Source organism: Mytilus galloprovincialis, chromosome 3 (genome assembly GCF_965363235.1).
Source record: "Mytilus galloprovincialis chromosome 3, xbMytGall1.hap1.1, whole genome shotgun sequence".
Taxonomy (NCBI): Eukaryota; Metazoa; Mollusca; class Bivalvia; order Mytilida; family Mytilidae; genus Mytilus; species Mytilus galloprovincialis.
Genome location: NC_134840.1, coordinates 52,008,626 through 52,022,017, shown reverse-complemented (window position 1 = coordinate 52,022,017; position 13,392 = coordinate 52,008,626). Strand labels below are relative to the sequence as shown.

Here is a 13,392-nt window from a genome sequence, read left to right as displayed (position 1 = left end):
ACTAGTTCAGTGATAATGAACGCCATACTAATTTCCAAATTGTACACAAGAAACTAAAATTAAAATAATACAAGACTAACAAAGGCCAGAGGCTCCTGACTTGGGACAGGCGCAAGAATGCGGCGGGGTTAAACATGTTTGTGAGATCTCAACCCCCCCCTATACCTCTAGCCAATGTAGAAAAGTAAACGCATAACAATACGCACATTAAAATTCAGTTCAAGAGAAGTCCGAGTCTGATGTCAGAAGATGTAACCAAAGAAAATAAACAAAATGACAATAATACATGAATAACAACAGACTACTAGCAGTTAACTGACATGCCAGCTCCAGACCTCAGTTAAACTGACTGAAAGATTATGATTTCATCATATGAACATCGGGCACAATCCTTCCCGTTAGGGGTTTAGTATCATACCATCATAACATATATGAGAAGAACATAACCCGTGTCATGCCAACAACTGGTTTTTAAATAAATGTGTTTAGTTCCGATGCAAAGACCCTATAAGTGAATCAATATTAACGCCAAAATATGCAATCTTTAATGACCTGACAACAGTATCGTAACTATATCCCTTCTTAATAAGTCTATTCAAAGGTTTTGTTAGTTTTTGAGGTGAATACTGACACCTTTGTGCTTTATAAAGAATATTTCCATAAAAAATTGGATGTGAAATACCTGAACGTATAAGAAGTCTGCATGTTGAGCTATATTTACGAATGATGTCCTTATACCGATGATAAAATTTAGTAAATGTTTTGACTAGTTTGTGATATCGAAAACCCTGGTGTAATAATTTTTCAGTCATACATAAATTTCTCTCGTTAAGAGCCATCATTAGTTGTCTTAGATCGAGGATCAATTTTGCTCAAGAGTGCTGCAACCTTTATTATTGTCTAAAAACTTTTGATTTATAAACTGCAAACACTGAAAATAGTAATGATATTATGTTTTAAATTTATATAAAGGGACTGTTTACATATTGGAAAGAACTGTGACCGTTACAGACAGAAGCCGTACAACTAAACCGTCAGATGAAAATACAGGTATGAATATTTTTGTTGTCGTATAGATTCAAGACAATAACAATCAAAACCAAGGAGTAAACAAAGACTCACAAAACCAAAGGACATTTACATCAACAGTTATAAATGATAATTAAGAAACAACATTATCTACACAAAAACCGGGAGTGAAATCAGGTGCTCCGGAAGGGTAAGCATTTCCTGCACCGTATACGGCACCCGTCGTGTTATTTCTTTGTTCAGTTCGGTAATGATGGATGGTTATTATGACTGAGGAAGAATATCATATATGATTTCTGACACACTTTTGTCATAATGGCCAATTAGCTCATGATGGCGACCGTAAAATTTCTTGAGTAATGACATTAATTTGATTGATTCATAGCCCTGCCTTAGCAACCATTAAGAAAAAGCAGTATTCCTCGTTTAACAAAATCAATGTATTTTGAGCTAGTTCTGGAATAACGCATCAATTGAGACACATATGCTCCATATGCTGGTGCCGCTGGGATGTTGCTACACATAAATGGAAAGTTGACCAGAGTTGTCTCATTGGCACTCACACCACATCTTCCTTTATCTATATTTATGAAAATTATAATCATCGCGTTTGTCATAAATTTTGGTATTCAATCTACCATCAGTGGTCATTTCGAGAAAAAAGGTCTAAATATGAAGCAGATTTATCTGTGTCGGTAGTATCTTTAATTTCAAGTTCACATGCATATATTAAATGTAAGAAATCATTGAATCTATTATTATTAAAAGACAGTAAATCATCAATATACCGAAAAGGGAAATTAAAAGACTGGGCTAATTTCTTTTCTCCTTTCTGTACAAGCCCTTGGGTAAATTTTGCTTCATAGGAATATAAAAACAAATATGAAGGGTAGAGAAGCGCAATTGGTACCCATTGGGATTCCAATAGTCTGTTGGATGACCAAACCTCAAAAAAGTCCAGCAAAGCAGTGATATCCTCGTCGGTATATTTTCTCCTTGTAAGATTTTTTACTAAGTAAGCTGAAATCCAGCCCAAAACTAGATATTTAAAACGTCTAGTGCCCTTTTGTTCAATTTCGCCATATGTTTGGCCATTCCTACTTGCATTGTTTCATTTAAGTTTGTGTTTTATGCAGATGTCCATGATAATAAAACCATGAAAATAGCTGTTAAAAAATTACAAAAAATGGTCTCCCTGCCTCATCGAATTTTACTAGCAACATTTGAATAGGTTCATTTGGGTCGTCGGCCGTAGACGAAGTGAATAATAATCGAAAAGTCCTTTTTTATATCCAAATTCCTCGAGTATAACTACATTTGTTTTTGCAACGACTATCTTGATTATCGATATACCGATCTACTGTCAAACGACCAAATATCCATGTTCATGGTTTCTTTTTCAAAGATCTACGATTATCCAGTGTATCTTTATCACTGAATTTTCTATTTTTCATGTCACGAATTTGATAAAAATTGAAATAAAAGAATATCAAAATGAAGTAAAAAAAACCAGTTATTATATATTTAATTTGACTCATTAATTGCGAAGACTATTTATGTTATAGGTATTATAGATAACGTATATTTTAAGGTTTTTCTTATCGTAGAACACATCGAGGCGTGTGAGGATTGAACAAATGAAAGGCCGACCGTAAATTATTGAGGCTATATATAAACAAAACTTAAAATTATTTTCTTATAAGTTAAAATGTGCGTCATACATTGTAGATTGAACTTTGAAAAATAATTTCCCCAATTGGCAACACCAAAAAATGTGAAGTAAATTACAGTTTGCATTTTTGTAGCTCCGACTGTAAAACGTTCCCAGTGTCTGAGCAGAAAGTTGACGAACAAGTAATATGTCAAAGAACGTCTCGTCCTTTTTTTTAAAGTTCATCCGAAGGTATCATAACTTTGTTGATGAATATTCTGTATCAATTTCACGAAAATACACGATGGCATTGAAGGACTTGTCAATCGTCTGAATAACGTCTTATATTATTCTTTTATTTGTCTTTATTGTCTTTATGCATATTACCTTTACTGTTTAGTCTGCTTTTTTAGGGTTATATCCAATAGACGTCACTCTGTACTTATTGTTCCTCATTCTGTTATTAATTTTGGCATACTGTCTTCCATTTTTACAAATGTGCTTTGTCTACTAGTATATGCCTTTTTGTGTTTCTTTGATACACTTGACGTGTCTCCGTCATTGTGTGGTTGTTCTATGAATATTATTGTATTCTTGTCGGCATGCACCTCAAAGCTATCCAAACCTTCAAACAGACTTATTCGAAAAGGATATAGTTACGATACTGTTGTTTTAAGGATTGCATATTTTGGTATTAATATTGATTCACTCAAATGGTCTTTGCATCGGAAATACACATGTTTATTCTTTAACCAGTTGTTGGCATGACACGGATAATATTCTTCTCTAATATTTTCTCATGGTATGATACCTAACCAATAACGGGTGGGATCGTACTTGATTGTCATATAATGAAGAGATAATATTTCAATCAGTTTAAAAATAGCGCTGTCAGTTTATTTTCAATCTATGAGTTCGACTTTCTCTCTGGCATTTTTCTTCCCTCTTTTCCCTCTAATTGAGGTCTGGAGCTGGCATGTCATTTATGCGCCAGTCAAAAGTCAGGAGCTTCAGACTTTTTTACTCTTGTATGGTTTTTTTTTAAATTTTAGTTCTTTTATAAACTTTGGAGTTTAGTGTGACGTCGATTTTCACTGAACAACTACTAATTTTATTAAAGGGCAAGCTGAAAACCACTTCCTGGTCCTGGATTGGAGATTCATTGATTTTAAATAATTCTGAATTTCATTTCATTTTATTTCATTTTATTTCATTTTTATACGACCGCAAAAATTGAAAATTTTTTGGTCGTATATTGGTATCACGTTGGCGTCGTCGTCGTCGTTGTCGTCGTCCGAAAACATTTGGTTTTCGCACTCTAACTTTAGTTTAAGTAAATAGAAATCGATGAAATTTAAAAACAAGGTTTGTGACCATAGAAGGAAGGTTGGGATTGATTTTGGGTGTTTTGGTCCCAACAGTTTAGGAATTAGGGGTAAAAAAAAGGCCCAAAAAGCATTTTTCTTGGTTTTCGCACAATAACTTTAGTATAAGTGAACTGAAATCTATGAAGTTTTAACATAAGGTTTATGACCACAAAAGGAATGTTGAGATTGATTTGGGGAGTTTTAGTTCCAACAGTTGAGGAATAAGGGGCCAAAAACAGGTCCCAAAATAAACATTTTTCTTGGTTTTAGCACAATAACTTTAGTATAAAATAATAGAAATCTATGAAATTTTAACACAAGGTTTTTGACCACAAAAGGAAGGTTTGGATTGATTTTGGGAGTTTTGGTCCCAACGAATTAGGGGTCAAAAGGGTCAAAAATTAAACTTTGTCTGATTTCATCAAAAAAAAATATTATTAGGGTTCTTTGATATGCCACATCTAACCGTGTATTCGGATTCTCAATTTTTTGTCCTGTTTTCAAATTGGTCTACATTAAGGTCCAAAGGGTTCAAAATTAAACTAAGCTTGATTTTAACAAAAATGGAATTCTTGAGGTTTTTGATATGCTGAATCTAAACATGTACTTAGATTTTTGATTATGGGCCCAGTTTTCAAGTTGGTCCAAATCGTCGTCCAAAAGTGTTATATTAAGTATTGTGTAATAGCAAGAAATTTTCAATTGCACAGTATTCCGCTCTTTAGCAAGAAATCTTCAATTGTATATTATTGTGCAATAGCAAGACATTTTCAATTGCACAGTATTGTGCAATAGCAAGAAATCTTCAATTGCACAGTATTGCGCAATAGCAACAAATATCTAATTGCACAATAATGCGAAATAGCAAGAAATTTTCAATTGCTTGATTTTTAACATTTGGGCCCGGTTATCAAATTGGTCCACATTGAGGTCTAAAGTGTCTAAAATTGAATATTATTTGATTTCATCAAAAACTGAAAACTTGGGGTTCTATGATATGCTGAATCTATGCTCATGTATTTAGATTTTGTATATTGGACCATAATAGGTAAATGTCCAATTTAAAATTTCAGTTTTTTAAGTTTAAGTTCTTAGACCACATTCATTCTGTGTCAACTATTTAATCACAATCCAAATTCAGAGCTGTATCAAGCTTAAATGTTGTGTCCATAATTTCCCCAACTGTTCAGGGTTCGACCTATTTGTTGTTTCTTTGATACATATCGGGTGGCTTTGTACTTATACATCTCATCATTATGTTATTATGCTATTGTAAATTCTTGTATTCTTGTCTTTCATTTTAGCAAAGTGCTTTGTCTATATGTTTTTTTTTTGTGTTTCTTTGAAACATATTACGTGGCTCTGTATTTATATATCCCGTAACTGTGTTATATGATAATTGTTGAATTCTTGTCTTTCATTTGTGCTTAAATGCTTTTTCTGGCTTCTTTGTTACATATTTGATTCTTTGTTACATATTTGATTTTTTTGTAGCGATAAATATTATAACATAATGTTGACTGATGAACCTCTAATTTTGACATGTTTACCTGTTATCTCTGTTTGGTTTGTTTACACGTCGTTGTCAATGTAATGTAAATTTTTTCAGCTGTTATACAAGTGAGAGATTTAGCTAGTTATAAAAACAGGTTAAATCCATAATTTTCTACATAAGTAAAAATTTTTGTACAAAGTCCGGGATATGACAGTTGTTATCCCTTCGTTTGATATGGTTGAGCTTTTGATTTTGCCATTTGAGTATGGACTTTCCATTTGAATTTTCCACGGAGTTCATTTTTTTTTATTTTACTTTTCACTAGAAATTAAAAAAGAAAATATAACTTTACCAGAAGCTACGATGATCTTAATTGTAAATCTACAAATCTCGACTACGACTTAGAGTGTTACCTTAAAATTTGCGGATAGTAATTTGTCGATGAAACGGAAGAAAGACTTAATAAACGTGCGTGCGGCCATAGATCAAACATCAACTGCAATTCAAATGACTTGTTTACTAGCATTTCAATGCTTCAATCCTTTCTATGTAAATTTGCATTATCAAATAAACAAGAACAGACCCGCGAAATCGCGGGCATTAGAGCTTGTGAGATTTTGTGTCTGGAGAATGCCAGTAAAATATATCATATCTGGAGAATTTGAGAAAAGGTATCAAAATTCATAGGTACTTGGAAACAGTTTAAGTCCTCTCCCTTGTTTCCAATGTTTTCGTTTTTTTTCTGTTCAATTCCATTATTTTCACTGCTATATTATTTGGAGAGTCTCTATCAACTCAATAATTATTGTCCTTTCCTCGGGTACTCTAGTGATATCAAAAGTCATATAGGTACATGGAGACAGGACAATATTTCCAAGCCCTCTCTTTTTTTCCGTTATTATTAAATGCAGAAAAACCCCCAAAAAAAATTGTCCTTTCCCCGTCCGAAAACTTATGTATAGTATAGATATGCCACAGGACTAACAATACTCATCTTACAACACCTCTCCGTAGACAAAAAGAAGAACATTGGGTTCGACTATGAGAAACTGCACAGGGTCTAAATTTTAACATATACAATTCTTCATTTCCTGATTGCAAGTTTGCAGCTCATGATTAATCCTGATGGCCAAGTTAAAACTGGTGACCTAAAAATTGTCAATAACACTTCTCGTCGGAATGTGATATCCGAAAGCCCGAAACATCATGAGCCTAAATCAATCAATTGGACATACGACTTCAAAAAACAAAATTGGTGGATCCAGTCGAGGACTATGCCAGGCAATGGATGAAACTGGAGAAAAAAGTCCTAATTATTCATTTCGAATGAATTAAAGCTGTGACGTCGTTGATGCAAATCAGAATTTAAAAAAAAAACTTAATGTGTCTATGAATACACATGCTCCGCAAATTCTTACAGGTCAAAATATTTCAAACATTTTTCTTTCCTTCTTTTGTTGTCCCTGCTGAAGCCCGAGGCAATGCTATTTTCTTTTACTGTTAACTTGAATAAACTCATTATAGATACCAGGCTTAAAATGTTATACATACGCCAGACGCACGTTCGTCTACAAAAGACTCATAATTGACGCTCGAATAAAAAAATGTTTAAAAGGCAAAATATAGTAAGAAGTTCTAGAGCATTGAGGCAAAAAATCCCTAAAAGTTTTGAAAATACAGCTAAAGTAATCTATTCCTGAGATAGAAAAGCCATAGTATTTATAACATTCAAAGTTTTGTTAAACAGTTAATTTATAATTATGACCATATCAATGATAACTCACATCAACACAAAAGTGCTTGCTACTGGGCTGGTGATACCCTCGGGAAAATAAATCACCGCCAGCAGTGGCATCGACCAACTACATGTATATAAGTTTCCTTACAAACAACGTCATATTGCTTGGTCTTCCAAAAATATGATGCTGACTACAAATTTGCTGCCAGTTTTATGGACTGCTCATGTGGTTCAATGATAGCTGTTGAAATTATTCATTCAAATGGATTCAATAATTTTCCAAGAATGCGGACAGCCTTTCTGATTTCCTTTAATAATGAAGGTTGAAATTCAAATCTGTAAGGATTGTTTCCAGACAAAAATTAATTTCACATTGCTTAAAACTCAGACATCACCTTATCAATTTTGCTGATTATGTTTTATTTAATTCTCCAGGAAAAGAAGATGCCGACAAGGTCGTATTCTATGCTTCCTCTGTTTGGTTGATAGTATTGGCGTTTTTTATTGGAATGTTACTTAAAGGTGTTCAGAACAAATATTGTTCTGGACAAAACGTATCTGAAGAGAAAAATGACGAAATACAGCATTCAGCAGAAGAATTACAAGAAATATACAGTTATGAAGCAATTGATGAACTACAGATTACAGATCAAAACCAAGGGTCTATTCCTCCTAGATTGCCAGTCCCAAGAAGTTTTGTACAACATAAAAATGATCACAGAGATTTAAAGGCTGACCAGAATGGTATTCGAAAAGAAATTCATCGATATTTGAATCCTTATCAACCAATACAAGAAGCAAATATTTATGAGCATGAGTACATGCCGATAAATGCTAAAATCACCACAAATAAACCAGATGATGACCAATTACATCAATACAACTTTCTTGTGAAACATGATATGTCTGAGGATCATGAGTACAAATATTTGGGAAACACAAGCACCAAATCTGAACTTCCTGAAAGTAATGAATTTCAGTCTATTGTGTGAAACCAACAAGACTTAATTTGTTTTGAACAAGTTTATACCATGTAAATATTTTTTTTATATTTTATGATGTAAATATTGTATATTGTGACAGGAGTAATTTTTTTATGTAAATAATTTTCTGCTCAACAATTCCATCTGGAGAAGTTGATATCTTCAACAATATAATGACTCACTAATAATTTGATCTAATCTTGTCCTAGTTTCTTAAAGGATCCAACTTTTTTTTAACTAAGAACTTGTGATATTTGGATGAGAATAACGTGGATTCATTAAGTGTTTTAAAATGATTCTATAATATATTAAACCATTTATCACTATTGTAAATTAATAAAATGTTATCTTTACTTGAAAGTTATTAAAAGTTAGTGATGCGTGCAAGTATATTTTCTTTAAAGCTTCTCAAAGGTGCAACATTCATTCTTCAACAAAAGAATACATATCAAGAATGCAAGTTTTGTAAGATAAATACAAAATTGGTGAGAAATTGTGTTTGACTTGAAGAAAACTGACAAAAATTTGAATGAATGAATCGATTTATGGTATTAAACAAACAAATTAAATGATAATTATCCGGAACTCTTCTCAAACAAAACCCATATGTATATGCATTGAAGAAATGGTGGGCCACTCTTTATGATCACAATGTAGAAGTATTTGTTCTCTTACTCAATAAGATATTTTGTGAATTAACCTCTTCAACTTAAAAGTTTTTTTTAACATGAATAAACCTATTTTTTTTATTATTGTTCTTAAAAATTACACTGTTGTAAGTGATGGTATAACAAATATTTAAAACAAATTCTTCTAAAGTTTTTGTTTCATTTTATGTATCGAAATGAGTAACAAGTGATTATTTCAATCCCCACTGGAAGGCCTCTGATAGATTGAGTGAGCATAAAATCATAGCCGTTGACAAATAAATTACAAACCACAAACGTTGTACCATCGACAATAGTTATCAAAGGTACCAGGATTATAATTTAGTAATACTGTAATGAAATTCATTCTAGCTGTTTCTTGAATGTTGGTACATCACCTTTCCGTAGACAAAAAGAAGACTATTTGGTTTAACATCAGCTTTTTCCTGGATATTCACCAGTGAACCCACCCTCATTTATAATTTTCTGGCTGTAACTTATATAAAGCAGACTTTACTCTCTACTATACTTGTGTATTTCGACTGTATCAAAATAGAGGCGATCATTATAGTCATCTCACTTTGCATTATTCAGTGAGTAAACATATATCTGTGGATTTAAATGAAAGAGAATCCATTATGAATCTTTTCTAAATTGAAAAAAATTAATGAATCTTTGATACTAAAGACTGAAGTGCTGGGAAAATTAAAACGTGTGACTAACACTGGAAAGGATTAGATTTAGATTGTGCAGTATAAATATTAAACTTTTTCCAAGCAGAAATCTTTGTGTGTTGGTTCATTTAATACAATTCTAAAATGTTCAAATTAAATAAATCAATAAACCCTTATAAATATCATTCTTTTCAAGGTAACTTTCAATGGTATAGACCTTTGAGAATCATTTTCATAATATCGTAAACAATCGCAATACTTATGTTGGTAATAACGCTTAACCAATTTACCGTTAACTTGTTTGTAATCGGCTATCGATAACAGTGATTTTACTCTCACTTAGTCTGTTAGAGGCCTTACAATGAGGATTTAAATAGAATAAAAGAGTCTAGTACATGCAGGTGCACGAGAAGAAGAATAAAGAGTTTTAAAAGTATTCAATATTTATATCAACACACAGGGTTTAGTCCTCTGCTAGGTATTCGTATTATTTCGATTAAGAGTGTTGGTGATTCCACAGATTAAATGTTGATAACATTTACGACATGAAAAGGCATCACAGACAAACGTACACCTTATCAGACCCAGACAATTAATAAAATGAGTCGGTTAAGATATGATCTTGTCCACGCTGTTATGAAAATGATTGTATATTGTTTTATTGATAAGATTAGATATTGTTTAGGCAATATAATAGATTACAAAACATTATTTTGATATTACAATATTATTAATTTTTTTTTTGCGGTACATAATGTGTGTAAACTAAGACAAATTAAAAGAGTTGGTATTACTTTGTTTCATCAAAAAGAATGGCGAACGTAGTTACAAGTATCTTGTTTTGGGGAGGGATAAATCCTACTTTGTAAAGAATTACTCTGATTCAAACAAAAAAACTCTGAAACTGACATTACAAATATGCTCAATTTCTTGATTGACAACATATTTGTTACGTTTGGAGGACGTGTTTTACAGACTGTCGGAATTCCAATGGAAACCGATTGTGTCCCTCTTCTTGTCGACTTGTTTCTTTATTATTATAAGGCTGACTTCATACAGGAACTTCGTAGGATGAAAAATAAGAAGTTAGCAATATTCTTTAACTTTACTTTCCGCTATATAGATGATGTTCTCTCATTAAATAATTCAAAAGTTGGTGACTATGTTGAACGCATCTATCACATCCAACTAGAGATGAAGAATACAACAGATACAATTAAGTCTGTCTCATATATTGACTTAAATCTAGAAATTGACAATGAGGGTCGGTTGAAGATAAAAATTTACGACAAACGCGATGATTTCAGCTTCCCAAATGTGAACTGTCCCTTTCTAAGTAACAACATTCCAGCAACGCCTGCATACGGAGTATATATATCCCATATGATACAATATTCCCGCGCTTGTATTTCCTATAATGATTTCCTTGATAGAGGGTTGCTGCTCACAAGGAAGCTTTTAAACCAAGTGTTCCAAACGGTGAAGTTGAAATCATCCCTTCGTAAATTTTACGGACGCCATCACGAGTTGGTTGATCGTTATGGAATTATCTTTTCACAGATGATATCGGATATGTTTCTAACGTTGTAACTACAATCCCCTTCCCTTTTCATGAATCTGACCTACCGAGTTAGACTATTTACCGGGTTTGTCAAAACATAAGCAACATGACGGGTGCCACATGTTGAACAGAATCTGGCTACCCTTTCGGAGCACTTGAGACCCCCTCCCTCCCCCCCCCCCCCCCCAGTTTGTGATGGGTTTCGTGTTGCTCAGTCTTTAGTTTTCTATGTTATTTCTTGTGTAATTATTTGTTTGTTTGTCATTTTTAGCCATTGCGTTGTCAGTTTTTTTTTCGATTTATGAGTTTGACTGTTTGAATATCATACATAATTCACGAAAAGACTTCCAAAACTAACAAGAGTAGTTGGTGTTTCATGCTCAGATTCCGAATCGGAATCACAGAATTTTAAACGTTATACTTTCGTTCAAACTGTATTAACTTTTCAATGGTTCCTCTATTTGATATTTTTATTCGTTCCTTTATAACTGTTCACAGACAGACTATTTTCAAATACAAGATATTATAAAATCCCATGTTATCTCATTTTTTATTTCATGGATCAATCAATGTGGGGTTCTTAAATGAATTGTTTATAACATACGTTATTTTTAAAGTTTTCAAATGTTATTAATAACATACCATCGCAAATGAATATAGCGCAACTTCCTCAGTTCCTTATGAGTTACTTTGATAAAAGTCAGTATATGTTTTCTTAAGCTCATCAGATGTTATGTATGATTTTCATCTTAGTTGAATTGTCTTTCTTTAGAATAAACAATTTAACATAAACACCGAAATAATATTATGTCAGTGAAAATAAGTAGAAATAAATACAATGTGCACATTGAATGAAAAAAAACTTATTTCAGAAGTACAGTTGCGTAACACTTTGAAAACAATATATCAAGTTGTGAGAATAAGTACATTTCATCTGTTAATTGAAAGTTTGTTTTGCGATCAGAAAATCGAATCAAAATGTGAAGCACGATCGGTCTCCTCTCCTTGATCACTTGATATCACAACGGTTATAAATAGTTTTCGATATTCTCAGTCTTTAGTTTACTATGTAGCGTTTTGTAAAATAGTATTTGTTAAGTCGTCTGCATTGTTCCTAATTGCATTTTTTTTTTTTTCGTGCTTTATTAACAGTTTTTTTAAATTATGTTAAAAATGTTTATCAATTTTCGAGATGTAATACTGTCCAACAATTTCAAAATGCATATACTTTTGTATGAATATTCTAAAGGCGCTTATTTCGGTATATTGAATAATAAATACAGTATGTTTTAAATAGATACATCTGCTGTGCCCATTTCTACGAAAGTCCTGACAAGGAATGCAAAGGTAAGAAAGATTATGAACTATAATGCATGAATTCATATCAGCTGATTGTCAGTTTTTGATGGAAAGTAATCCGTTATATTATATAGTTAATTGTGATCATATATTGCAAACAAACATACAGCAACAAACAGAAATATGTCAAGTAGACCTGCTTTGAAATGATAATTTCACTTGGTATTTTACTAGGTATGATTTGTTTTAGCTATGGAGATTCTGTAAATCTCTCAGTTATAGTAATTCGAATTTAACTAAGTGTTTCCAACCCATTGCAGACCATGACTGTATTGATATGAAGCACAGTCAACGCCTCAATTCAGCAAAGATTCATCTAAGCAATATCCTTTTTATACAAAAATTTAATAAAATGTTAAGATATTTAGACGATGGTTTCGATCTCACTAAGGATGACTTCAGTATGTTAAATAGATGTTATCCTGTCGACTTTACTTTAAATAAAGATAATACTAACAATGAACACTCTCCTTTAATGATTTGATATCGTTATCCAAAACAAAAAGCTTTATGTTTAAATTTACAAAAGAGATGATTTTTCATTTCATATTATTAATTATCCTTTTTTAGATGGTAACGTTCTTGTTGCACCATCATATTGTGTTATAATATAACTCTCAACTTGTTCGATTAGCTCGTGTATGTAGCAACGTTGTTTGTTTTATCAAAACGAAAGAAATATCGTATATATAAAAAAGGTTACACCATGGATATCGTTTCGATATCACAAACGTGTCAACATTTTTACTAAATATAATCACTGCTAGGAAATCAATCCGAGATATAAATTAATGTGCAGAACTTTCAAATGTTGATGTATTTCCCATGAAATCGTTAATAGTAATATTCTCTAAATAGTTATCAAAGGTACAAGAATTACAATTTAAT

General features: G+C 32.2%; 1 protein-coding gene across 1 annotated transcript in view; it reads left to right on the top strand.

The window, feature by feature from the left end:
• LOC143066470 (uncharacterized) overlaps positions 1-8,650 on the top strand; it is a 34,800-nt gene extending 26,150 nt beyond the window's left edge. Inside the window, exons 4-5 of the mRNA XM_076239387.1 lie at positions 973-1,050; positions 7,716-8,650. Coding sequence (XP_076095502.1) covers positions 7,790-8,272 — 483 coding nt within the window. The 5' untranslated portion in view covers positions 973-1,050; positions 7,716-7,789 and the 3' untranslated portion in view covers positions 8,273-8,650. The remainder of the gene's footprint in view (positions 1-972; positions 1,051-7,715) is intronic.
• The last annotated feature ends 4,742 nt before the right edge of the window (positions 8,651-13,392 follow it).